Source organism: Candoia aspera, chromosome 4 (genome assembly GCF_035149785.1).
Source record: "Candoia aspera isolate rCanAsp1 chromosome 4, rCanAsp1.hap2, whole genome shotgun sequence".
NCBI classification, from domain to species: domain Eukaryota; kingdom Metazoa; phylum Chordata; class Lepidosauria; order Squamata; family Boidae; genus Candoia; species Candoia aspera.
The window spans coordinates 81116392-81144304 of NC_086156.1; the positions used below are offsets into that span (position 1 = coordinate 81116392).

Below are 27913 nucleotides of genomic sequence, written 5' to 3' on the forward strand. Positions count from 1 at the left end.
CAACAGTTTAATTTTCACTGAGGGTAATAATATCTTTTGGTGCATTAGAAGGACAGAACATTTTTATATCAGTAAGAACACACACACACACACACATATTTAATCTAATGCTCAAGACATTTCATACCTGATTTTTTTTAAAAAAAAGGTTTTCATTAACGAAGATGACAGTATGATTCTAGAAGGTAGTTTTTCTATGCATACATCACCAAAGGAATAGGGACTGCCAGTGAGTGAAATCAAGATGGATTCTTAATTTAACTTACAAACCTCCCGAGAAAACTAGATTTTGTGTTTATTTCATGGAAGCCTGATACTGTGCATGGTGTTCCTCTCTGTTTTCCATTAAAAGCATCTAGACATAGCCAGCCTTGGTTTTATTTAGAGAAGGATAAATGCAGTGGAGTTCTGACTATATTAAACTATTGATAGGAATTGTATAGGACGTTTTTTCCTGTGAAATAATCTGAAAAAGCAAAATCTTGAACAAATACTTACAATAAAGATGTTTACCTAAAGTATTTGTTGAAAAGATCTAAAAGGAATATCAATAAAACTTTTAGTAGTTTTCAACAAACAACACAGCCTATGACAAATCTTGGCTAGATTATGATAGGATGGGGAGCTTATCACTGAGGTTTTCAAGCAAGGAAAAACAATAAATACTGAGCTCCGAATAGTTTTATTCCAGGTAGAAGTACTTGGAATCATTTCAGTGTTGGTTGTTATAACCAATCCTTTCCATGCATTGGGGGAGGTTAAGAGTAGTAATGGATGGAGTTTGCTTCATAGAGATATAACACATCAATTTTTGAGCTTAAAAAAACAACCAACATGTATGTGACACATATACACATATGCATGTTTACATATGCCACCAAAACCCAGCCATTCAGTAGAATGATTGGGGGGTGCCATGGACCACAAAATGGGGGTTGGGATAGGCTGACCATACATCCCATTTTGAATGGGACAATCCTCTTTTTTTAACATTTCCCAACCGTCCCGTCATTTTAATATACAGTAAATGTCAATTTTGTCCTGTTTTTTTAAAAACATTGGAGCCATTATTGGGAAAAGCAGGAAAAAATTGAAATTGAAATTGAAAAGGAGGCTGACTTGGCAGTAGTTCTCAATCCGGTGGGAAACCCAGAGCGGGAACCGCAGGAACAGCTGACTGGTGGTGAGCAGGAGGAAGAGTCACTGCCGCCAATCAGTGCAGTGGAAGACTCTTGGAAAAGTGTGCCCAGCAGAAAAGAAGCCGATTGGCTCTCAGGCCAAAACGGCAGGAAGAAAATAAAATAAAAGGGCATGCCAGAGAAGAACAGGATGTTGGGGACAACCATTCACTAGACTCCTCTGTTCCTGTCCTCCTGTCCCAGCTCGCCACTGCCCACAGCTCTCCTGCACTTCTCCAGCCTCCTGCTGCCTCATTCCTCTCCTCCCATCCCAGCTCGCCACCGCCCTCAGCCCTCCTGCAACCTCTCCGCCCAACACCACCCCTGCACCAGCCTCTCTGGACCCAACCATTACCACATCTCCCCCTGCTGCACCTTCCCAGCTTACTGTCAATAACTTTTTTTACTGTCTTTTTCGTGAATACGGAATATTACATAAGTTTAACCCCATCCCGTTTTGCCATCCCAATGTCCCGTTTTTTTCTCAAGGAAATATGGTCAGCCTAGGTTGGGAAAACTTTCAAGCAGAACATGATGACAACATCCCTCTTCTCCCAGGCATTGTTCAACCCTTGATGGAGAAGTAGTCCTAATCAGAGAACAGAAGGCTGATTTAACACAACCTGATGATGCCCCATATTTTATGCTAGGGTGTTTGTATTAACACAACCATTGTGATTAACCATGATATACAACTTAGCCCCAATCAGTTGGGGCATATTCAGCAAATGATTGTTAAAACAGACTTGGCTTAGTCTGATATACCCATAAAAATGGTTGTCATCAGCATACTGATGGCACTGATTCTAGCACTCTTGTCAACCTCCCCCAAAGGTTTCTTCAGGTATGTTAAATAGCATAGGGAACAAGATAGAATCCTTAGAGGTGTCAAACAGGAATCCTCTTGTGATCCTGACAACACACTTATTGTAAAGCCATTGTGGTTTATTCAGTAAACTATGGTTGAATAAATAATGGATGAGCAGTTTATGTATCAGCCTTGGTGTTTCTTGTTGCTCAACATCAATGTAATTTACAGAGAAAGAAATTAACATGCCCCAAGAAGCTGGCAATGTTTAATTCAACCTAAGGAAGGTAATTGTCATGCGCTGCCTACCTCCGAGTAATACACAGACGCTGATTCCGATGAAGCAGGCTCTGGTTTATTCGCAGTGTAGATACAGTGATAGAAAAAAGCTGAGAGTGACAGGAGCGCGCCGGTGCGGGGTTTAAATACCCCGCGCCAGTCAGCGCCCCCTCACTCGCGGTTACATCACCCCCCTTTGTCCAACACGCTGTCTTGCCAGTAGGTGAGGGGTTGCGAGGCCCCGCTGGCGCTCCGGGATCGCCCATCATCGGTTTCCCTATTCCTCCGGTGATTGCTGTCAGCTGGGCGATCTCCGTTGCGCTAGCGTTAACAGCTTGGGTGTGCCTCGCGATCCGCTTGCCCATTGTCTCTTGTCCTTTAGTCTTTGTAAGTTGATGGCTACTTATCTTGAGCCCCTTCCCCTGTTTCCTTGTTATTGTCATGTGTGCCATTGTGCTGATGTCTTCAGCTCAACGGCACTCATGACAGTAATATTCTTCCAGAAAGTTGAGTTTAGTGTAATGGTTGCCTACTCCAATATACTCAGTCTCACAAGCCCGAGCTTTAAGATAACTGATTTATTAAGGAATAGTATGCAGATACAGACAAAGCTGAGAATAAACCAAAAGCGCGCAAAATACAAATCAAATACTGTTGCTTCAGGCCAACTCCGCCCCGTGCCTCCTCGTAGCAACCACCCCATCCCAGATGCCATCCATCGTCATACACCGGCCTGGGAAAGTAACCTTGAATAGAGTCACCAACCCAAACATGCATTCCAGAGATTACAGCCACGCAGGGCTGGAAATTTCCAACAGGGAAACACGGATTAGAAGAGTGACATGTGAAACGTTACGATGTCTACAGGACATTGAAATGGAGAACATGACATTTAGGATGAGAATTTAGTGAAATTGCATCAAAATTGCTCATAGCGATGCATGCCTTAATCACATCCTGTTTGGATTACTGTAACATGTTCTACATCTGGCTGTCCTCAAAGAGTATTCAGAAGTTGTACCAGGTCCAGAATGCAGCAGCACAGGCAATTTTTGACATCTCTTGCTATGGTCATATAATATCACTGCTCCATGAGCTGCACTAGCTCCTAGGAGGCTTCTGGATTCAATCCAGGATTCTGGTCATTGCCTATAATGCTGGTTGTCACCTATAAAACCCTACATGGCATAGGGTCAGGCTACTTGTGGGACTGTTTTTCCTTCATTGTTTCTGCTCTTTTCACCAGATTTACTAGACAGGGCATCCTCTGGGTTCCCTTTATTAAATAATGTCACCTTGTTGGACCCAGAATCTGTGCCTCCTCTGTAGCATAGAGCACAGATGTGGAACAGCATCTCCTGGAGGTCTGGATGGCCCCAATCCTGTTAGCCTTTCAAAAGCTCTGAAGACCTGGCTGTTTCCCGAGGCATTTGGGGCAGGAGATTAGACAAACTGTGCTGTTCATGTAGCTTTATGGCTGGAATGTACTATTTGCCTTAGGCATCATGGGTTATTGTTTGTAACTGTTGGTTTTAATCTTTGTACACTGCCCAGAGTCACTGTTGTGAGATGGGCAGCCATATAAATTATTTAAATCATCCATCCATCCATCCATTCATGGAAAAGGTGGGCTTTGAAGGAAAAGAGGAGTGTCCTCATGTAGGTGTACTAGATAGGTTTTTAAGGGATGAGAATCAGCAAGGGAAAGAAGTAAAACTATGCAAACACATTAGAATCCCATTGTAAGTATGCAGTGAAGGAGGAGAGGGGCCAATATAATTACAAGATGCTGGTTAATAAATGCTATCATATCATTTCTAAGTGGCTCTGACTTGAATTACAATAACTGTTGGGAAAAATCTAATGTAGCAAACCTTAATTCATACATTTTCAGCATTCCCATTTATGGAAATTAATAGATTTGAAGGGGAAAGTTATGGGAGGAAATCCCTCCAAAGCTTTAAAAAAAACACTGAATTTGTCAAACTGATGTTTAACATGATTGATTTAAAACCATTCACAAGACAGAGGGTATTTTTGTAACATTGTCTAGAAATTTTACAAAGTCTATTTTTTAAAACTCAAATTCAAAGTTGTTTCTGCCAAATTTGGAATGCGTGATTCCCCCACCCATCAGTCATTATCACAGCCTTCCTCTGGACATTCCACCTCCTCCTTCCAAATTGCTGACTGCCATGTGGTTTCAACATGCCTTGAAGTCAAATACTAATTTATAAATTAATAGTAGAAGGATTGGACTACAGCTTCACAATTTGTATGGGATTTCATGATTCCAAAAGCAGTAGACAGATGGGCAGCTCTATGCACTATATCTCTTTGCACCTTCTGACTGTTGACCTCTCTGCCCCACTTCCCTGCTGGCATCTGCTCTCCTGGACTGGGGCTTAAAGTGTCTCCTGGTCCTTTGCCATTAAAGGCCAGGGAAGCTCACTGATGGGTATGTATTCAGTAGTAATGTTAGCTCTCCTTTTGGCTGTGGTTGCTTCTCAAGGGATTAGTATACTCTGCAGCATTAGTGATCCATTTAGGTTTTAGGAAAAGGGGATTTGGCCATCCAACATTTGGCTATTATAATGCTTAAATATTCAGCCACGGATGTTCAGAGAAGGAGGAGGGAATCATGATGAGCCAGCTAGTGAGAGGAAGCAAATGAAGAATGCTTTACACAAAACTCAAGACACTTGCTCCTAATTTAATCCAATAAGATGATAAGAAGAGATCAGCTAGAGCACAGGGGAGGGGGTAGAACCTCAGTCTTAATCTGTTAAATATGCCCACAGAGAAAAGCCACTGAGACATGAGAAGGCATTACAAAAATTGCTAGGGCTGCCTTTATGTCTTGATTCTCACCAGTCTCAGAATTTGTCTGTAATGTGCAGAGCAAAATGCCCCACTTCCAGACACAAAGCCATCAACTGACACGAGATACCTGCAAAAGCTGATGTAAAGGAGGGCTGGTGTGATGGAATGTATACACTGAGGCAAAAGGGAAAGGGGGGTTGAAGAAGACACAGTATTGAGAATCTCTTGATTAAACTCCCTTCCCCTCTCCCCTCGAAACACTGATGTACAGAATGGCTACTTACATATCACCAAAACAAAACAAAAAAGACAAAACTTGCCACAAAAAAAAGGGAAAGGGGTACACAGATTTGCATGAAGTAGCACATAAAAACTGTATTGTGTGTGTGTGTGTGTGTGTGTATCAGAAATACAATATAGCTTCTCACAGCATGGAAGGCAAACAAGAGATTCATGCATTAATTAGTTCTATCTGTTGCCCAAATGCTAACAAGTTGCTGGTCAATTTCAAGATTCTTCACTGTTCTCCCTACTGATATTTCTTTACCATTAAACTGGATTTGATTGAAGAACCCTCTTTGAGAGTCCCTGACAGCATTCGAAAAAGGAGAGCATCTTCTAATAGAGATACATACTGTAGCCCTATTTCTGCCTCAGAATATTTGCAATACAGACATGAGGACTACTTGCTACCAAGACTGATGCACTTTGTGGTCCTGTTGGCATAACATGCTTTACTGAATCAATGTTAGAGTAAATGTGTTGTGCAAACATTGTAACTTGGTAGCGACAGAGAAGGAAAACCCACCTAGTCAATCCTCCAAGAAAAAGAGTTGGTGATACAGAGTGGCTGAAAAAGCAAGTATCTCCATTACAGAGCTTATTTTTCTTCCCTTAAGATGATAACCAGGAAAGCTGCTTGTTATTGGTGGGCACAGTAGATGTGGTGTATGCTTGTTGTTCCCTCAATCCATTGGTGGTGAGGTTTGTTGGAACAGCCATGTAGAATGCTGAAGGAACTATTGAGGTTGTGCTCCAGTCAGGAGTCTTGAGGTTGTGCTCCAGTCAGGAGTTGGTGTTGAACACAAGGGCAGAGTGGACACCATGGAGAATTGCCAAGAAGGAGAGTGCAGTCTGCTCACTGTGTGGAGATGGACCCTACAATTGGATGATGTCCTGTGATGGGCCCGCTCATCCTGGCATGGCAGCAGAGAAGATGCCATTTTGAAGTTCTCAGTGGGCCAGGAGAAGTTATTGTGGCAGGATGGCTAGTAACTGGAATGTGCTCTGGCAGGAGAGGTCTTATTGTAGCATTGCACTGAGGAGCGAGAGCAGTAAGAGTGAAGTCAGGTGAGGTGAATTACTGAACCCATCTGAGTCCTACAGCTGCCTAGCCACCAGTGTCCCATGTTTGCAGCTAAAGCCCTGTCTATGCAGTTTATTTAGAAGATATCCATTGACTGGCTACCAGATTTGCCTGTTGGACTATCTGCTGATATGTCCACTGGATTGTTGGGACTTTGGATTTGCCCTGAGTTGGAGGTGGGAGATTGTGTATGCAGGATTGCATTGTAGCAGCTGCTAGCCTAGTGAGGAAGTGCTGAATATGTGTAAGTGGTTGTGTGAGATTGGGAAGCCTACTTCACATGTATCCTGCAGCTGATCAGTGCAGAAAGCAGAAGCAACTGGGAGTGGGGGCACTGCTGAATGAGAGTTTGGCTGGAATATATGGTTTGATTGGTGGTTGGTTGGTTACAGTAGTTGGTTGTTGGTTGGTTGGATGGTGGGGGACAGGGGTTGACTGATGGTGGAGAGAGGGCAGAGAGTGACATCCTGATTGTGATGGGCAGAGAAAGATATGGTTGGAATCTGCGGGTGGGTTCACTTCACAAGAAGGTAGAATTGATGCTTGAAACCAATTCTACCTTCAGACCACCAGTATTCACCCATAATGCCAAATTATCAGATCCTCAGTGCCCTAGTCTCTGGCAACTGTTTCTAAATGCCAGGTTGGTCTATAACAAAGCTGTCCTCATCCATGATCTTATTCTGGACTAAATGGCTAACTTGATAGGTATAACTGAGACCTGATGCCAAGAGTGGAATACCAAGGGTATTCCACTCTTGGAGGTGTGCTCACCTGTGTTTCACATGTAGCACCGATCATGAAGTTAGGGAAAGTAGGGGTGGGACGGTGGGATAGCTGTTGTTATTTGAGAAGCCTTAAAGGCCTTCAGAGGCCTTGTGCTGTGACATCCTCTGGCTGAAGCCAGGCTCTAGGGATCAGTTGGGTTTGTGTTGCTATATTGGCCTCCCTGCTGCACAGTAACATCCTTGACTGAGCTCCTGGTTGGCGGTTGTGGAATCTCCTAGGCAAATAGTTCCTGGAGATTTTAATTTGCCCTCATGTGGCATTGAGTCTGGAGCAGCTCAGGAGTTCATAGCCATGTACTTCCCAACTGCAAAATTCACCATGCCTAATGCTGCATGCCTGGCAATAAGGAAGGAACTAATGAAGCCTTGCTAATACTCTCCTGGCACAAATGCTCCGGGGATACTAGGGTTTCCTAGAGAAAGGGGTATGAAGTCTATATTCCCAGATTGGTGACTCTTAATCCAGTTAGTGTGATAGTGTGTGGCTAGAACCCATCAGTAAGGAGATTTGACTGGGTTAGTGACTGACTGGATTAAACATGTGAAAATAAGATATCTGAGAATGACTTCCTTCCACACTGGTTACTATCAGGGCCCAAATCTGACCCAATATCAGACAGGGCACTCCTCAGACACTTTCCTTGAAAGGAATCGTTTTGGTTCAGTATCTGATTCTGCATCTCTTGCCTGACACTCTGCATCATAGTGTGTCACCCAATGGACACTACCAAGCATGTGCAGAACGGTTACGTGGGAGCCATTTTCCAAATGGTTAAAATATATACAAAGCGGATATAACATAAGGAGTTTGATAGTCTTGCTGCTTCCAGAAACATTAATTTCCAATTATATGCTATAAAACTACAAGTCTTTTTGTTGTGCCTTTGTTCATTTACTTCCTAACTCTTCATGAGCCAATGGACATCGTTTCACCAAGCTGCCTCTTTGCATTCTTCTAAGCTCATGCTTGAATCCTCACTGGTAATATTCAGCTACCTTGTCCTCTGTCAGCCTTTTTTCCTATTGCCTTTGATTTTTCCAAGCATCAGGGTCTATTCCAATGACTTTTGTCTTCACGTTACTTGTCCAACATATTTAAGTTGTAGCTTCTTTATTAAGGCTTTCAGTGAGCCACCAAGTCCTTGAGAAAGCTGTAAATATATTCCATTGCAGCCTGTCCATTCAAAGGCAGACTTTGCTTGTGTAATACTATTACTTAATCACAATTTTTATTGATTTCTCATAGCATCTTATGACAAAAGTTTTCAAACCTTTTCAGTCTGCTAAACCTGTTCATTTAAAAAAATTCCTAGAACATCCTGGTTGCATTTGAGTGAAATTTTTTTAGGCAGTGCCTAAATCAAAAAGGGAAGGAGGGAGATAAAGTTTGCTCCTCATCTCTCATGAAACCCAATCAAGTTCTCAAGAAACCAAGCATTCTGCAGAACATAGTCTGAAAAACTCTGCCTTAGGATGTCAGAAAGGGTGGGTTTTATCATGAGATTATGTATGAACAAGGAACAAAAGAAGATTGGGAGAATATCTTCAGCCAGGAGAATGGTTCAGACCACAGGCATTTGAGGAGCTTGTCTCTAATCAGGTTACTTCTGGAAAGTTTGGTGGGGAGAAAGACTGATTCAGAAATGTGCATTTCTCTTTTCAGTGCGTCCCACAGGAAAGCCATGGATTTGTCCTTGGAAAATATCATTGTCTTTGCAAGCCAGGTTTCTATGGGGGACAGAGAACTGCTACCTCCTCTTCCCACCCTTCCTCAACCAGTAACGGCTGGTCTGGTAAATAGTGACAATGTACAGCTTATCACAATTTGAGCGACTGTTGTAAGTTATATAGTCCTAAATATATAGCAGTTTAGAGATTTGAAATATTAATGTCTACACAATGGGAATCACAATGTAAGGGAAACGTGTGGAAATGGCAGAATATGGGGAAGAAATGGAGGCATAGTAAGTAAAAATAAATATGTGATTGTGTCAATTTGGAATTTTGGAATTTTGGAATTTTTGGAATACTTTGGAATTTTCCTGGAAAAGATGAGTTTGGGAAGAAAGTTAAGGGAAAAAGGCAAGGGTTTATGGGAGATATTTTGGAAAACAGCTTGAGGCAGAAACAAAAGTAATAGAAAATGGATGTAGAAGTTTCCCAGTTATGAAAGTGGTTTGGGGTTTTTTCTTAAATACTTGTTTGGTTAGAACTCAGGACTACAAGTTAGCTGCTCCATAATCACTATTGTCTTAAGCAGCTACCTAATGATTTTCTAATATATCTAAGCTCATATTTTGGGATTTTAATTTAATGATTACTCTAAGATTGTATACTTCATATTGTAGTTGGCAACTCTATTGGCCTCTTTTCACTGTTTCACATTTAATTTCCTATAACTATCTTAATTTCCTATTCTATCTTCACTGGTCATGGGAAGATACATCTAGACCTCTTATTAAGTACATATTCAGTCTTTCAAAAGACCAATAAATCTGATGGTAAAGAAAGGGCTGCCAGTTGATTTAAATTGGGAAAGAAATGTGTCTCTGGTTCTGTCCCAAATGGGCACTTTACAGGTTTTCTGCTGCTTCTGCTAATGCATTCACTTGGGACAAAACCAGAGACACATTTCCTTCCCAATTTAAATCAAATGGCAATTTTGCCTCTTCCAATGCCATGTAGTATAGTCTAACAGGGGAGATGCTGCCGACTGTAACCACTTTCCAATTTGGGATATTTAAGAGTTGAGTGAATGAAACCCTGCACATTTGCTCAGGTTCTGGGTGCTGAATTAGAGCTGCCATGTGGCTTTATTTGCTTGGTTCCAGCAGGTTCCTCATCTGAACATGGAACAGATGAGATATCAAAGGTCTGCCGAAGACTATCCTGTGCTATTCCAATGTCACTGGAAAGGATATATCTGAATTTTTGGCCCATGTTCGGCTCTTTGTGGGGGGGTAGGGTTTGGGATGGGAGTGGGAGTGGGAGGTCCCTAAGAGACAAAAGTTCAGGCCCAAAACACATACATGAAATTTGGTCAGTTTGTCATTGGATTTTGGCAGTCAAATTTTCTGGGGAACAATATGCATCCTAGAGATTGCCTCCACCTGCTGTAAAAGCTAAATGGAAGGCAAGTATGATGTGGTTCTCTCCAGGTGGGGAATAGCTGTCCTGTTTGCATATGGCTGGTGTAGATGAATGAGAAATTACCTTAGTTTGTTTTGCTAAAAGGTTGCCAAAATTCCACACATTTCTCTAAAACTAGGACAAGTTTTATTTTCTTTTAAACTTCATATGTGAGAAAATGCAAAATAAAGGTAATATTTAAGCATGAATTAAGCTCTTGTATATGTACATTTTGGACTGGACACCATTATATCTAAATGACCAAAACAGCAGATGTCTACTCAAGCCTTTTCAGATGGCATGCCTTCCCCTTAAATATGTCCATGAACATAGAAGAACATCCAGGAATGTGATCGGTAATAGTTGTTAACTACTATTTTAACATATTGTTTTTCCACCTTTTTTCCCACCCGTAAGGACAAAGTGCTTCCCAGTATGGAGCAGTGGATTCTGGGAATTTGCTGCAATGCCACCCCTGTCAGGAAGGATGCACAGCCTGCATTGATAGCACACCATGTCTGATCCAGGAAGATTGGTCTCTACGGGCTGTTGTTCTTGCTTTTCAGGCTTTCTGCATGCTGACAGTTTTCTTCAGCATGTTAATTTCTTACCACTATAGGAAGAGCAAGGTACGGGCAACAGTGAGCAGTAGAACACAAACTGGGTTTATAAAATGGCTGTCCTGCTCTCCTACTTGCCATCATTTTTTGCATAAGTTGAATATGTGCACCCCCTTAGAATCACCAACCTTGGTTTCAATGAATTGCACCACCATTTCACATTCATTTCTCTTTTCCTAGAGGATTCGGGCTTCAGGAGTTATTCTTCTGGAGACAATACTCTTTGGCTCACTCCTGCTCTATTTTCCTGTGAGTATCTAGATTAGACCCAAAGGGGTTCAGTTGTCTGAGGTACATCAACACTACTGGGCCACCAGGAAAACTGAATATGACTTGGTTCTCTATCTCAGTGGAGGTTACTACTGGGGAATAAAACTGGTTTTCGGTGCCCTGGCTCACAGCTAGGAGAGTGGAAAAGGGGTTGAACAAGCAGTTTAGGCTGATCTGTCAACATTCTGGCCAAAAGAAGACATGTATGTTGAGTAAAATGCTAAGCAGGGACCAAAAAGGAAACCCTGCTCTGGCTTCTCTCCATTCCAGAAATTCAGGTATTGCCAACTTACATTTGGTCCTATTTTTGTAGCTTTAACATCTAGAAACTTGTGGAGGTTCTTTAAGTGAATAAAATCAGGCCCTCAAGTGGTAGGATTCTGTTCCTTTAGGGTTTCTGCAGCTCAATTTCTGCAGCTCATGGAAAATACAAATATAGTCTCATGATGACTATACACTATGAAAAAAAGCCAACCTTAATGTTCATAAACATTATGTGTATGAAAAAAACAATGGGGATTATCGGAATAATCTGCTTTGTGGGATAGGTCCTAGGACATCTGGCTAGTCAATAGCTCAAGGACAGAAAGCTGAGTTGTGAGGCTTGATTCATACATTGCATTAGTCTAGTTCAGTGCAAACCCAGAGAATTGAATAAATTCAATCAACCATGGTCAGTTAACTTAGAGTTAGCATTTTGGGCATAGGCAGTCTGATTCATACGCAAGACTGAATGTAAGTTTCTCTTCTTTTCCCTTCCTAAATTCATTTAGCCCCTTTATGCATGAGGCAGTAGAGTCACATATGTGAGGTGGATGGCTATATAAATTAAATAAATAAATATCACCTCCATTCCTCCTCCTGACAACCTCCCCAAGGGCCTTGAAATGTACCATGTGATAATTCTAACATTCTTATATTTGACCCGGGATTCTTTGGTAAAGGCTACTAGGATGTATCATCAATGTAAATGTTGGTTTCATCAAGACATAAACAAAATTGCTGAGGGCAATTTCCTGTTTCTGTAATCATGGCTTCTGATGGATAATTGGATGGAAAAGCATTCAGACCTTGTATGCATGGACACAATATCCTTTTTAGAAAAGAACCCTGGTCTACACATCACCTTTTTTGCCTTTCCTTCTCATGCAGGTCTTTATCTTGTACTTCAAGCCAAGTATCTTTCGCTGCATTGTCCTGCGATGGGTGCGCATGCTGGGTTTTGCCATTGTTTATGGAACAATCACTCTTAAACTGTATAGGTGAGATTATTTCGTGAAGTTGGATGAAATAGAGGGATGGAACCTTGGACTTACTTTCTTACGTCTGTGATTAGAATGAATACTGGCAGCTGAATCCCTCTTTTGTTCAATTCCTCTAAATCCAGCGATCCATTTAATCCAGTACACTGGCCCCATGTTGGTCAGAGAAGTGCCAAAAAAATCTCCTCAGATAAATTATATTATATACTTACCCTGTTTTAATACTCTTTTGACTGTCTTACCTTTCCCAGGGCGTCCTGGGAATTGCAATTTCCTGTGAAGTGGGAATTATTATGAATTCAACTAAAAAATGCCTATAAATATCAATCAGGACCCATTTGTTTCTTCTGTGTCTTGAGCCCAATTTTTTTCTTTCAAGCTTTGCAAACCTTCTGAATGATACGAAATCCAGCAGATTGAACGCTGGTTCAGGACCCACAGCCTTTAAGTATCCGAAGCTCTAGAACATGAAATGTCCATCATTTATCTATTGCAATTTTTAGGCTTTTTCTGAAAAATCTGTTTATTTTCATTTTTTTTATTAGTTTCCTTTTCTGCTAGAAAGATTCACAGTGGTCTCTAGATTAATCAAAAGACTATTTTAAAAAAAAAGGAGAAGAAGGAGGAGGAGAAGAACCAAAATTAAAGAACAATTATTGGGGGAGAGAAAAGGAAAACAAAAATCCTCTATTAATTGTTAACCTTCAGAGCCAACTTTGCAGTAACTAAACCAACAACCAGTAGCAATGCGCTGCAAACTATTTAGAGATGCTTGATTGCATAAGTCCCCCAATTCCTTCACCTACTTGAACACTGTAAATCCTTCTCAGCTCCTTTGGCAAAGAAACAATGAGAATGGTCCTCTTCTTCCTGGTCAGGTCACCTCTGCTTTCCTGTCCCACAGGGTGTTAAAGGTCTTTCTGTCTCACACGGCTCAGCGAGTCCCTTACATGACCAGTGGGCGAGTGCTGAAGAAGTTGGCATTGATCCTGCTCTTGGTCCTTTGGTTTTTGGCCGCATGGACAGTGGGGATGCTGGAGAATAGAGAGAAAAACATACCGCTGGTAGTCCGTTCACAGACTCCCAGGGGCCTCCAGTTTTACATCTGCGATCAGGACCGATGGGATTACATGATGGCTGTGGGTGAGGACCAGAACCTCTCACCTCCCAATCTGGTGCTTTGCCCTGTGACAGGAAAGGGGAAAGACAGGGCTTTGATCACATGGTTGCAGCTGCCACCTGGTTATTCTACATAAATCATCCTTAAACCTGGATTTTACATTGTACTGTCTCTGTTGCATTTTTTTCTTTTCTTCATCCTTACTTCCAGCCTCAGCCCTTCCCTTTCCTAAACTCATCACCCATTGATTCTGGCACTTACTTCTACTTCTCAGAACAGGCACTCTACCAAACTTCACCACTAACCCTGATGTCATTGTTCCTTCCTAAATATCCTCTCAACTTTCCACATTTACTCTATCTATTCCCTTTCTCTCTTTCCCTTCCATCCTCCATAATGCCTGCTTTGTTTTCAACATTTCGCTTCCATTATTTAATGCAATACAAGAAAGTAGCAATGCATATCCTCAGTTATAAGTTGCCACCAAGATGATTATGAGTAGGTACAAGATTGCAGAGGCTAGCAGAAGAACAGAAGAATTTGTTCATGCTTCAGTGCAATAGAATTTGCCAGTAGCTATTTAAACTCCAGTTCTAGCATATGAAACTCCATGTGATACATGAAATGGGAGTATTGTACCTCTGGATATGCAACCAAACGTTCCTTCTCAGAACCCGTCAACCTCCAGCCATTTGAGGTCAGAAATGAGTCAGCCAATGGAATGAGGGGAAATTGCTTCCATGCAGGTTTTGAATATGATCCCTCCCTCCCTCCCTCCCTTCCTTCCTTCCTTCCCTTATTTAATAAGCCATCTAGAGGGGTGGGAAACAGAAAACTGTGGCAAGAATATTACATCTCTGCTTATCTTTGTATCTCTTGCTGCCTAGCTGAGATGCTGTTCTTGTTTTGGGGAAGTTTTCTCTGCTATGCTACCCGAACAGTCCCTTCTGCTTTCCATGAGCCTCGCTACCTGTGCATTGCTCTCCACAATGAGCTGATAACTTCGACTGCTTTTCATGTCATTAGGTAAGAGAAAAGTGGCTTTTTCAAAGGGCAGTTTCAGGGCAATTATGTTCTGAGGATCTGGCATTACTTGCCTCCTAGGAGCTCTGTGGGTAAACTGAGACCATAAAAGTCCTTGATACAGAAGTTGTGTCTACCAAAAGATAATTAGATATCCTTAGCCAAGAACTACAGCAAACTGCATCTGTAATCAGAGTGATAAATATATCTGTTCATCTTGTAGGGGGTTGCATTTTTTATTATAGCAAATGAACAGAAAAAAAATGTATATAGCATCTTTAATAATGTAACATAACATCTATGTTAATACAAATGGAAAAAATATAGAAAACACTTCAAAAATTATATCATAAACAAAACAGAAATTGTTGTGGAAAACCACATGAAAAACTTCCTTAATGTCCAAAAAATGCAACAATAAAACCTGCTGGATCCTGTCTGTTTTGGATAAGAACAGAACATCTTTATCTGAGCACTCACCAGAATAGTACACTGTTACAGAGCTCACATGAAAATGCATAAAGAAAAAATAAAATGGAGCAATAAAATACAGCCACCAGAGTGCTAGAAATATTTAAGGTTAAACTACTGAATTATTAAACTATTTTTGCAAAGATGTAAAAACTTAATTATAAAATAAAGTATAAAATAAGGTGTGTGCATGTATACAGTATACTCATACAGAAAGACACACTTTATATACTATATATTGTAAACTAATTTAGATGGAGTTGCCAAATTACATTGTTTGTTTCTAGTTAGACTGAAAATAATTGTCTACTTTTACTATCTCTGTCCTAATGATACAAGCTCTCAAACAGAATTTGGCAATGTTAAAAACAACATCTTTTAATGGATTGCAAGAAGAAATGAAAAATAGAATTTGTCTTGTCTGCCAGGGAACTTATTCAGAACTGGAGTTAAATACAGGTAACAAATGTTGTCATATAATCAACAGTAGAGCAGCACATGGCCCACATGGCCAACTGCTTCCAAATGACAGGGACAAAGCCTCTCTGTAAGGTGAATAAGTTGGCATGTAAAAAAGGAAGGGGGGGGGGTTGATCATGCAGTTGCAACTGCCATCTTGACTTTTTTGACCTCACCTGCAGATATCCCTGTACATTGGCATCTTCCTTCCAGGAAGCATGTTAAAATATGATAAGGCAAAGGTCCTAAAAGATTCTGCAGTAGCAAGGTTATATCAATATTTACCTGGGATGAAACATTTACTTAGATTCCCCTTCTCAAAGCAAGGGATCTCCTAGCATTCTTTGTCTGAAAATTGATATCCATTCTTTGCTATTGGGCAACATTTTTTGCTTTGGGAAAACCCAGAGAATGCAGGGGGGTTGTAGATAGACCAATATTTGTCCTTTTGCCTCTAAAGTCTTCTTCCAAGCTGAATAAAAGCTATCTTATAATATCAGTTGGGGCTAAACCCTCAGGGAATTTCAGCCAAGAGGGGATCTTACTCATCCAAAACAGTGCTTCTGCTGAACTGAGACATTCCTCTGATTGAAGAGTGGCATGGAGGGAACACCAAGGTTCAGCTCAGGAACTTAGAATGAACTGCTTCCAAAAGGGAGAAGTCCTTGTGGACACACGTCTGTGCAATGTGCAAATTCCTTACCCTAAAAATCCAAATTGCAGAGGGGACATGCAAATCTCCATTTTGGAGAAAGAACCTGAGAATCATGGCCATAGAGGAAGAACATTAATGAAAACTTCGATATTTTAAGAATCTTGATGGCCCTGTATAAATTCAGCCTGGTATGTACAGTAGTCAGAAGAACTAGCTGTAAACTATGGGCTAAAGTAGCTCTTAAAATCTTAGTATCCTCCTTTAGCAAGGAACTAGATCAAAGAGCAGAATACTTGCCTCACTTTGTAATAACTGTATTTATTTCATTAAACCTGAAGAGTAGGATTTCATCTGAAAAAGCTTCACCATATAACCATATAACTCCAATAAAAGAAAAAAATAAAAACTAGGACTGTGCATGCTTCAAAAACTGTTGGAAAGAGTGCTTTGGTTCACACTTGAGCATGAGCACAGCACCTCTTTAAAGAAGCCACATCTCTTTCAGGCTTCCATACAAGGCTGGGGGAAAAAAGAGCTGGCTACTTAAATGAGTTGGCTCATTAAAGCAACCATGTCTTTTTTCAGTGTTATGTAGAGGCCCTAACTAAACCTCACCCTTTTGAATAATGAAGCAGGCAAAGCCCTAACAGAAACCCAGTATGTTTTTTGTATCAATCATTTGGAAAACAACCAGGGCCAGGAGCCTTTCCCAGTTTCATAATTTATAACATTATTATTATTATGGGATTAATGAAAACATTCAAAATACTTGAAAGTGTTGATGAATGTGAGGAAAACAAATCTAATAGCCAATAGTGAAGAGATTGGCAACATCAAAATTATAATAACTCTTACTATTATAATAATAACAACAACAATAATTTGATTGCAGTTAAATTTTATGGTAGGGCTGTACTCAGTAGGTGCCTGTAGTATCTGTTTGCAGCTGTTTGCAGTTAGGATTGCATGGGAAAAGACACAACTGCTTTAAATACTTGAAGACAGGTGCTCCAAAGCACCATCTTACTTTTGAATCCAAAGTGCTAAACCACTCTATAACTGAGTCCCTATAAGGTGTGAAAGGTGAAAGGTCCCTGTGCAAGCACTGAGTCATGTCTGACCCTTTGGAGGGATGCCACTTTTGTGACGTTTTCTTGGCAGACTATCGCGGGGTGGTTTGCCATTGCCTTCCCCAGTCGCCACATTCCCCAGCGAGCTGGGTACTCATTTTACCAACCTCGGAAGGTTGGAAGGCTGAGTCGACCTGAGCGGGCTACCCGAGAGAGAATCCAGCTTCCGCTGGGATCGAACTCGGGTCGTGGGGAGAGTTTCGGTAGCAATACTGCCACCTACCACTCATGTAAATATAAAAAAGAGCTACCATGTTCTGTTCCATGTCCTTCTTAAAATCTTTATGATTCAACAAAGATACATTCAAGGCCACTTGAAAGATCTGTTTAGATTTTTATGAACTTCATAAAAGCATGGTCTGAACAAGTAATAGCACCTACTTCATGCTTTTACTTCTAATAGCAAGGAAGGAGATAACTTAAAACAATCTAAATGAACACCATTTTATGTACAGAAGAAAGGAAGGTGCATTCACACTGAGAAGGATTAACACAACCAATAACCACTAAATTAAATGTTAACATGGTTATATTTTAGGAGTGCTAGAAGTTTTAAATATTTTAAGTGTTTAAAAATGCTCTTCCTATCTACTGTTCCTTCTTCAATCATCAGCTTAGAAAAATTGTTATCAAAATTGCAATGTGTTTTGCTTGTTCAGAATTACCATTTATATACAATCCATCACTTGGGTTTTCTGCAAAACATTATTTTCTCTAGACACAATACGAATCTTCCCACCCACCCCACATCTTTTTTCAGCTCCTTCAGTTTTTAACTTGGCTGATTTTGAAGAAGGCATTAACAGACAGAGAAGCTGTTTTTCAAATGCTTAGTGTCAGATTGGGTATGCTCCTAGCCCAGCTACCAAGGGCGGGTTGTAAAGATTGTAACAATCCTGCATGGGAAATGTTTATCTAAAGACTAAATGCTAAACTATATCAAGACAAGTACTGGAATTAAGGGTGATAATTATGCATGCTTTTACAATTTTTTAAAAATCTAGTCCAGTGTTTCTCAATCTTGGCAACTTTAAGATGGGTGGACTTCAACTCCCAGAATTCCTCAGCCAGCCTTGCTGGCTGGGGAATTCTGGGAGCTGAAGTCCACCCATCTTAAAGTTGCCATGGTTGAGAAATACTGATCTAGTCTGTCATCACTCTGACGACGAATATGTATACCATACCACTAATTCCTCCAACCACCTTCTTTCTCCAATGCATCTCATTCCACCTTCCCCATTTCTGTCTCCAGGTTTTTAATGGTTCCTTCCTTGCATCCTGACTGGACTCTGCTACTGTTTTTCATTCATACTCACGTCACCACCACAATGACACTTGCACTTATTTTCATCCCAAAGGTAGGAACTGAAAGAATCTTTACAAAAAAGTAAACCAAAGAAGGTTCTATGCTCTCTCTTCCAACCCCCAAAACTGAACCAGGAGTCAGGTTTAAGATGTCATAACATTGTGCTGGTGATTTTTTTTTTTAATAATGTCAAGTCTAGTTCCGTTAACTTTCTGTTTTCTATTTTGCCTTTGTTTTAAGGAATATACTTTTCAGGGACATAAATCAAGAAGGTCTAAGAAGATGTGGTATATTTGCTGTGCAAAACTTTAATAGCATATATGTTTGTGGGGGGGAGTTATTGTTTGTTTGTTTGTTTAGAAGACTTATTTGGCTGCCCAACCTAGCATGAACCAACCCCCCCCATAATATCAAGAAAAACAAAGCAAAAATCAACATACCAACAGCATACAATCAGGGCCCATCAATGCACACTCCACCACCTGAAGATGGGCTTATGTAACGGTATATGGGATTGATCTTGGGAGACAGAAGGAAAAGCTGCAGCCTAGACAATGGTCCAATAAAACAAAATCTGAGTCTGAAGGTGTGGTGGGGGTGGAGAAAGTGTCTCAGGAGGGACCATACCTAGTTTTTGGGAGAGTTAAAGTACAGGAGGGGAGACCTAATTTCAGACTTGAAAGATTCTGTTGCTGTAACCTTACAAGAAAGGTAGTATTAGTACTCATGGTCAGTGCTTCTTGTTTGAACTACTTCAAAGGGCTGACATCTCATCTATCATCCTGGCCATTCTGGGAGAAAACCAAGATTTTAAAGCCATCCTACAGACTAACAGGGTTGGGGCCAACTGAATTTTGGGGGAAGATCATTCCAAAGGACAGGTGCTGCAACAGAGAAGGCATGCCCCCTAAGTCCCATCTGATAACGTTGCTTCCAGAAAGAAACCTGGAGCATGTGGGATGGGCAGAAATAATTTGAGACAGATTATTGTTACTGTTAGGTGAGCCATTCAGCATAGAGCTACCATTCAAAACTGGAAGTGCAATATACAGACATAACAAATCGTGTATTCCCAACCAAAATGAGTACCAAAGATTTAAAGTAAGAAGCAGAACAAAATGCAAATTGGGTACCCTCAAATCACATTGGACTTCCATTCTTATTCCCAACTAACATAGCCAAAAGGAGTTCAAGCCCAATGTTTAGGAGCTTCAGGCTCTTATAGGGAGGATTCACACATTATGTTAATCCATAATACAGTTTCCTGAGTTTGATGTAGCTTGATATACGAAACCAGCCATTCTGGTTTGTAGACCATATTTTGCAGCTTTGCATTTGGTGTGAACCTATGGCTTTGCATCATACATGAAGCAGCAGAAGTTGGCCTCAACTTTACTGTATTACTTCTCTGTGCTTTAGGGATAGGTCAGAGATCTCAAATTCACATTCCCCATTATCTTTTCCTGAAGAAAACTCAACATCTATGTTCTCCCACACAGTTTCTGCATGCAGGGTCACCCTTGCGGGAAGAAATTGCTGCCGAGGTATATGAGGATGAGTTGGATATGAGGCGTTCGGGATCCTTCTTGAACAGCAGCATCACCTCGGCATGGAGTGAGCACAGCCTTGACCCCGATGACATTCGGGTGGGTGGAATACTCAGGACCTTCTTTTGACGCTAGCTATGCCAGAAACAGTGCAGAGTAAGAGTTGCCTTTTGCAGTCTTTCTCCTGAAGCAAATTAACCTCAGACAAAAAAGCCCATCCTTCACTGCCCTAAATAAATGCTAGTTGCAAAAGAGTGAGAAGGTGATTATGCAGTAAGACTGAGCTTCCTGTCTCTCCTTGAGGGTTTGGCTATAGGTGGGAATGGGCTGGGGAGCAGGGGGGAGGGGAGTTAAATTCCTGCTAAACCGATGTAAGCCCTTTCCTTTCCTGGGACAGACCATGAGCATTTAAGCATTTCTTTCAGGGCTAATTCCTGCTCTGAATCACATACAGTCTGAATGCTGTTGCTGATGTGAGCTACAAACTGCCAGCACTCATCTTCTCCATTTTCACACCCCCAATTCAGCCAAGCCCCTTCTCAGTTTTGCACTTTGTAAATCTGCAAATTATTGTCTATCGATCAAATAATCTATCATTAAAATTTAAATAACTGTGGGCAGCTAACAAGCCTAAAAACAGGAACATACACATGAAAACAAGAGAAAAACAGTAAGGGAAGGCAGGTACAAAAACATCTCAGTCTTCCAAAGTAAAAAACACAAAACCAGGCTCCATTAATATCCTGGTCTTAAGGCCTGAGAGAAGAACCAAGTTTTTAAGGTTTCCCAAAAGGCCAGCAGTGTTGGGGCTGTCTAGAATTAAGTGGGGGAGGCTGTTACACAAGGCAGGCACTGCAACAGAGAAGGGACCAGGGACATACCCAGCCTACAGGATCTGGTGGAATGGGCAAAACCCATTGGAGACAGGCGGTCCCTCAGATATCCTGGCCCCATGCCATGCAGGGTTTATAGGTGATCACCAGCATCTTAAACTGCACTCAGAAACCTTTGTGCAGCTCACAAAGTGGTAGTACATGGTCATAACAGCTACAGTTGTTACTACAAAATGCCCTTCAAGGCAGCCCCATGTAAAGTGCATTACAACAGTCCAAGCAGGAAACAATTAAGACATGAGTGAATATCCTAGTCCAGGAATGGGTGCAACTGCCACACAGGATGGCTTTGTGCAAAGGCCCTCTTGCCATGACTGTCACCTGCTTCTTGAGCAGGAACTGTGAGTCCAGGAAGACTCCCAGATTGTGCACCAATTCAGTCTGGGGGAGTGTAAGCCCATCCAGAGTTAACAAATGGAAACTGTCCAGATCTGGGGGGAGGAACTAAAACCCACAGCCACTTGGTCATGCTGGGGTTAAGTTGGAGCCTGGTCCTCCCCATTTAGACCCTCACAGCCCCCAGGCACTGAAAAAGAATCTCAATGGCATGGCTTGAGCAGTCCAAGGCAGAGATGCACTACTGAGTATCACCATCATTCTGATGATACTTAACCCCGTGCCAACATATGACCTGCCCAGGAGCTTCATATAGAAGTTAAACAGATATGGGGACAGAGCTTAGGCCTGAAAATCAGGGGTCTAGGGCTATCTCTCTTCCCCCACACGCACACCAACTAGAACTGGCCTCAGAGGAAGGAGGAGAACCATCAAACAAAAGTGCACCCCACTTCCAACCCCCTGAGTCAGTGCAGAAGGATATCATCCAAAGCCACTGAGAGATCAAGAAGGATTGTATCTTTTTTTAAAAGGAATATACAAATAAAATCAATGTCATCTTCTAGCAAGAAAAAAAAAAAAGAAGGGCCAGGATAGAGGGACCACCCCCATCCCTGGCCTACCAGAGGTCATGCACAATCATACCAGATACTTGAACAAAGCTGCTACATCACCAATCTTTTTTTCTCAACCACTACTCTACATCTAGAAAAAGCCACATCGAAGCAGCAGCATGGAATGGTGGATTCATGGCAGGAATATTCTACCTAATCCTGGAATAAAGAGCCATACTAAGAATACAGATTAAGCAACTGAAAAAAATACTTTAGTAAACCCAATCATGTTGTCATTCCATCCAGAGGACACAATTCCTTATTGTTATGCTTTTGATTGAAAAAGTGTTTTATTTTTCTTCTGTTATCTGTGCTCCCCTGCCCTTCACTGTATTTCCCCTTTCCCCTACACATAATATGTAGGATGAACTGAAAAAGCTTTATACACAGCTGGAAGTTCACAAGACCAAGAAGATGACGGCCAACAACCCTCACCTTCAGAAGAAGAGAAGTTCGAAGAGGGGCTTAGGCCACACTCTGATGAAGCGTATCACAGAGTTTCCTGAGTCTATGTCCCGCCAGTGCAGCAAGGAGGAGAAAGATGGGTCTATCAGTGGAAGAAGACAAAGTCATTCTGGCTCCTACAAGCAAAGATGCTCGGGCTCTGGAAATTTGAGTATGAAATTGAAAGAGGACTTCTCTTCCAAGCACAAAGTGGCCTTCCAAGCACAAGGTAGGATTTCACTTAAGAAATCCCATAGTACCTATGACCACAGGAGGGATGTCAAGGGGAACAGTGTACTAACCAGACATGACAGTTGCAAAGAAGCTTCTTTGTTGGACTCACTTATGAGGAAAAAACTAGCCAAGAAAGCCTCAGAGAAATCTGACAATGACTCAGCCACTCTGGTATACAAGTCAGCCAGTGCTCACAACCTGTTAGCAGATAAGAAATCTCTGCACCCCAAGCTTTCCGCTCTGCAGAAATCTCTCTGTGTTGCCAGCAGTGCAAAAGAAAATGCCTCACTGCTAACTAGCACAGCCAATTTTGAAAATACTCATAAACTTGCCCAAAAGAAAGACACAAAAACAGCAGTGGAAGATACCATGACAGGAAGTAAGGTCTCCAGACATACTGAATTCAGTGATGTAGCCTCAGAAATAGTGGTGAAACAGCTCCAGATAAAGAACCCAGCAAAAGAAATTGAGAGACATCTTCCAGAAGGTGGCAGGTCCAGCAAAGACATTATGTGCCTATGGGAAGCTGTGACAGCCCCATCAACACCATTAGAAGGCAGAGCTGAAAGGCATGTAACATCTGCCCCCATCAGGAGCGTGAGCATCAACATTTCTGATTTGCCTGGGAGAAGACACCATGCCATTAAGAGGGCACCACCACCTCCCGCCAGGCAGCAAAGTTTAATTCACAACCTTGAAGGGAAATATATAGCTCCTTCGGATACTTATGATAAAAAGCAACATCCTGCTCAGTCTCCTCAAAAAGAACCCCCAAATATTCCAGTGCTAGTCAACATATGTCCAAAGGAAACAGAAGGGTATTCTCCATTAAAACCTGAAATGGAAAAGACTATGCATGGAGAAGATAATGTGCCGCCTTCTTCTCTGGCGGGGCTAACCAGGCTAGCTTCCATTGCTGCAGAAGTCTGCCCTTGGGAGGTTATGGAAATGCCCATTCCAAGCAAGAAAGATCTAGAGGTGAGTGATTCAGATAATCAAAACAGCTCTCTTGAGAAACAATCCCAAAGCCTAATTTCCAAAAGCTCCATAAAAAGCTTAGGTATGGCTATTAAAGCATTCAACCGTTCAAAGATAAAGAGAAACATAAGTTCAGGAAAGAACAGTGAGGGTAGCGAAACCAAAAATGAGAAAGACATCAGTGGAAAACCCAAGTTGGCAGAAACAGCTTTAATGTCTATTGAAGGATCATCAAGACAAGAAGTACTCTCTAGGAGTTCTGGATTTAGCAGGGCAAAGCCAATCAGCAAACAAGCAGCTATCTGCCCTTGGGATGAGGAAGAAGAGACTTGTCCTAGCTCACAGAAGAATAACCTAAACAGAGCCCTTGAGTTGTGTCCTTGGGAGATGAACCAAGATGTCCAGGACAGAGTGAGCAACCTAGCAGCAACAGCTTCCAAAAGTGCTGAGGAGATCTCACCTATCAGATTGGAAAAGACCAAGAACCAGTGGGTATCTCTGTGTCCCAGTGAGGCAATAGAAGATCAAAACAGAGAGAATAAAACTTCTAACATCTTGTTAATGGTTTCAAAGACAGACAAGAAAGCTGATACATGTCCCTGGGAAATAGCAAATGCCATATCCAGCAACAAAAGCGACACAAAATCCTGGAAAATCAGTGGTGCCTTGCCACAAGATGAGACAATGAACAAAGACAAAAAGAAGCCTTCTGATGAATACAGAAAAGAGATGCCTTCAAGACATCTTTCACCTGAAACTCTAGAGAAGGTGTGTGGGCAGCATGATTCCAGGGATACTAAGGAACCATTTCTAGGAGCAGAGTCTACAAAAAGCCTAGATTTATCCAAAGTTGACCAAAAGAAATCTAGATGTATTGGTAGTAGTGAGATAGAAGTCAGTCCTTCAAAAACTGAACCAGCAGAAGAATTTCCCTGTGAAGTGGCTTCATGCCCTCTGGAAAACGTTAAAATAGGACCTTCCAAAGATTTTATATGGAAAGCATCAAATCCTCTGAAAATACCTGAAGATAACATATGGCATGATTCTATCTGTCCTTTGAAAGGTACGGAATTGGAGGATGCTTTGCAAAAGACCAGTGCAAAATGTTTAGATCTGAGTAACACCTACTCAGAGATGTCAGACAGTTTTCAGAGCAAAATGGCAGGGATGGCTCCTTGGGAAACACAAGCACCAAATCTCAAAACAGTAGTAAGTCCCTGGGAAAATAAGGCTGCATCAACATCAGAAACAGAACTTAGGGAAAATTTAAGTGCAGTCTCCAGAGAGGAGAAAAAAGGAACTAGAGAAGTAGCATTTGGGAAAGGGAATAATCAGAATAGGGAATCAATCTGTCCATGGGAGAGCATAGTCAGTGAAGATTTATTGATCAAACCTACATCCAAGAACCTCTGTCTGTCCAAATTCAGGTCAGAGAACTCAGAAAGCCTGAAAGACCGAAAGACAACAGTTTGCCCTTGGGAAGCTGAGGGCACTGAAATTGCCATTAAGGAAGAGGAAATCTGCCCCTGGGAAACGTCAGTTCCTTCAACTAAAATAGCTTCCAATCAGGATACAGAAGGAGCAACAAAAAGGACTGTAGCTATTGTGTCTAAGCCTCCAGATAAGGCACGTAGCTCACAAGAGACAAGTAGTCCTTGGGAAGTCCTGAACATTGATGAACTGCCATCTAAGTCAAATGTTAAAAGTCTAAACTCCCCCAAATCTGGCAGTACAGAGAGCTTCTTGGCAGAAGTGTGTCCTTGGGAAACTAGGGATAGTCCTAAGACTATCTTACAGAATGAAACAGGCCCTTCTAAAATAACAGAGAAGGTAAACAATCTCCAGGAATTTGTCTGCCCATGGGACATTGTTGATCCCAGCATAATTTCCAAAATCCCTTCAAATAACTTTGATAGCACAGAGAGCTTAAAAGCAGAAGTCTGTCCTTGGGAAGTGACCAAAGACAATGCTTCCGAAGTGGATGATGGCTGCAAAAGTACTTCCCCAGTGAGTTTGTCTCAGGCAATTGAAAAACTGAGCAGCTTACAGGAAGACCTCTGTCCATGGGACAACATGGGGCTTCAGCAACTTTCAGCAAGATCTGGTGACCAAAGTCCAGCTCTGTGGAAAACTGACTCAAAGAAATCTGATAGCATTAAAAGTCTAAGGACAGAAGTTTGTCCATGGGAAACCTCAGAAGAGGTAAAAATATGTCCATGGACAGAAGCCATGGCCTCACTAAAAACCAGAAAACTAAAACAAGTCCCAGTTGTGCTTTGCAAAGAAAAGGAAGGCAATGCACAAAAAAGTCCAAACTCCAAGAAAGTTTGGGGAGAAATAGCATTAAAAAAAATAAAGAAATCAAAAAGCCATCAAGGATCTATTTTTCCCCTGGTAAGTATGGGCACTGATAAACCACTTGCGAAAAGCACCCAAAGCTTAGATCTGTTGCAAGTTAGTTCTAAGAAAACGGGAAGTGTTGAGAGTCTAAAGGCAGAAATTTGTCCATGGGAATTCCAGGAGCTTCAGACAGATGCTAAGACTGAAATAGGCCCTGGAACTATAGTTGAAGGTCCACCAGATGAAAGTACCTTTAGAGAAGAGTCAGACCAGGTTTCCAATGACAAAGCAGATACCAAACCTTTAATAAGGCAGATGAGGAGACAAGAAGAAGTAAGCAGCCCACAAGAGTCTATTTGTTCTTGGGAGAGCTTGGAACAAGCAAGCAGCCAAAGCCCAGTATTGCCCAAAGATGGCTCAAAGAAATCAGAGAATGCTGAAAGCCCAAGAGCAGAGGTGTGTCCTTGGGAAGCTGAGGAAGAGGAATCCAGTGGCAAGGCTGAATTATGCCTCATGGAAACAGCACCTACATCTAGCAATGACGGGATATTAAGGCAGGATATCAACGGAGTTGCAAAAGGCAAAACATTGACAAGTCCAAGCTTAAAGAAAGTCTGGATAGAAATAGCAGCTAAAAAATTCAAGTCCCATAGCCAGCAAGCTTCAATTTCTTCCCAGGAAAATACTGACATACTCGCAGTAAAACCCCGTAGTAAAAGTTTAGATCTGTCCATAAAACTGGACAATGCTGAAAGCCTAAAAACAGAATTCTGTCCATGGGAAATGCAGGAAGCTGGAGCTACCATGAAAGCTGAAATATGTCCCTGGGGAGGGATTGAGGCTCCACCTGAGAAGGGGACATCAAGTAGCGTCATAGGTTGGGCTTCCAAAGGGAATGTGAAAACAGGTTCAAGAAGCCCTATAAAAACACCAGACACTCTGGAGAAAACTAGCCATTCTCAACAGTCTAACTTTCAACAAGAGAATACAGATGCTGCAGAAGTCATGGTAACCACCACTTCTCCAAAGAAGTTTGATGGCACAGAAAATATAAAAACAGAGGTCTCCCCTCAAGAAGCCAGTCAGTCAGGGGCATCCAATGAGGGAGAGATTTGTCCATGGGAAGCAGGAACAGAGGTATCAACAAACACTGGGAAAAGAGCCCAGAGCAAGCAGCAGAGTCTGGCTGGGCACAAACCCTTGTGCCGCAGTCTTCCAAGGGCACTGCCAGAAGGTATAAACAGGATCCTTTCATTAGAAAGCAGAGAGGACATTTTCATAGACAACATCTTCGTTTGGGAAGCAGAGGAAGATTCCATGCTGACCAGAAAAGACTCTGCAAAAATCAGCGAAAACGTCTCAGAAGCCTGCCTAGGAGAGCCAGAAGAAGCCAGCTCCATGCCTGCTGTCGTAGCCCAAAGCAAAACAGAGCAGAAGCCAGAAGCTCAGGAAGCAGAAGATTCTAGCAAAGTCACATCAGGTATCTGTCCTTGGGATTGTGACTGAATGAGAAAAACTAAGAATTTAATTGGGTGTTTTGAGAAAGCTTCTTGGATGCAAAATGGTGTAAAATAAGCCCACCTTCTAGATTAAAAAAAAGTAAACAAAAGACATCTACTAGCTGTGGTGATAATGCTCCCTATATTTTGTTAAGGAAAATATACTGCAATGTTTGGATGATAAAGCTGTGGCCAACATAGGTGAACTGCTGTTACCCCAAAAAAGTTGTACATTTCTGCCTTTAGTTGCAGAATACCCAAAGTTATCTCTGAAAATCTGCATGTTGTTCTTTGTATACGAACATGTAATATACAGATCCCATTGGGTATTCTTTCAGCCA

The 27913-nt window shown here is 41.6% G+C and overlaps 1 protein-coding gene across 1 annotated transcript in view; it reads left to right on the forward strand.

The window, feature by feature from the left end:
- Positions 1-27579, forward strand: part of GPR179 (G protein-coupled receptor 179) — a 39717-nt gene extending 12138 nt beyond the window's left edge. Inside the window, exons 3-11 of the mRNA XM_063301841.1 lie at positions 8906-9035; positions 10789-11000; positions 11172-11240; positions 12414-12523; positions 13428-13666; positions 14531-14669; positions 18634-18739; positions 20187-20333; positions 22441-27579. Coding sequence (XP_063157911.1) covers positions 8906-9035; positions 10789-11000; positions 11172-11240; positions 12414-12523; positions 13428-13666; positions 14531-14669; positions 18634-18739; positions 20187-20333; positions 22441-27579 — 6291 coding nt within the window. The remainder of the gene's footprint in view (positions 1-8905; positions 9036-10788; positions 11001-11171; positions 11241-12413; positions 12524-13427; positions 13667-14530; positions 14670-18633; positions 18740-20186; positions 20334-22440) is intronic.
- The last annotated feature ends 334 nt before the right edge of the window (positions 27580-27913 follow it).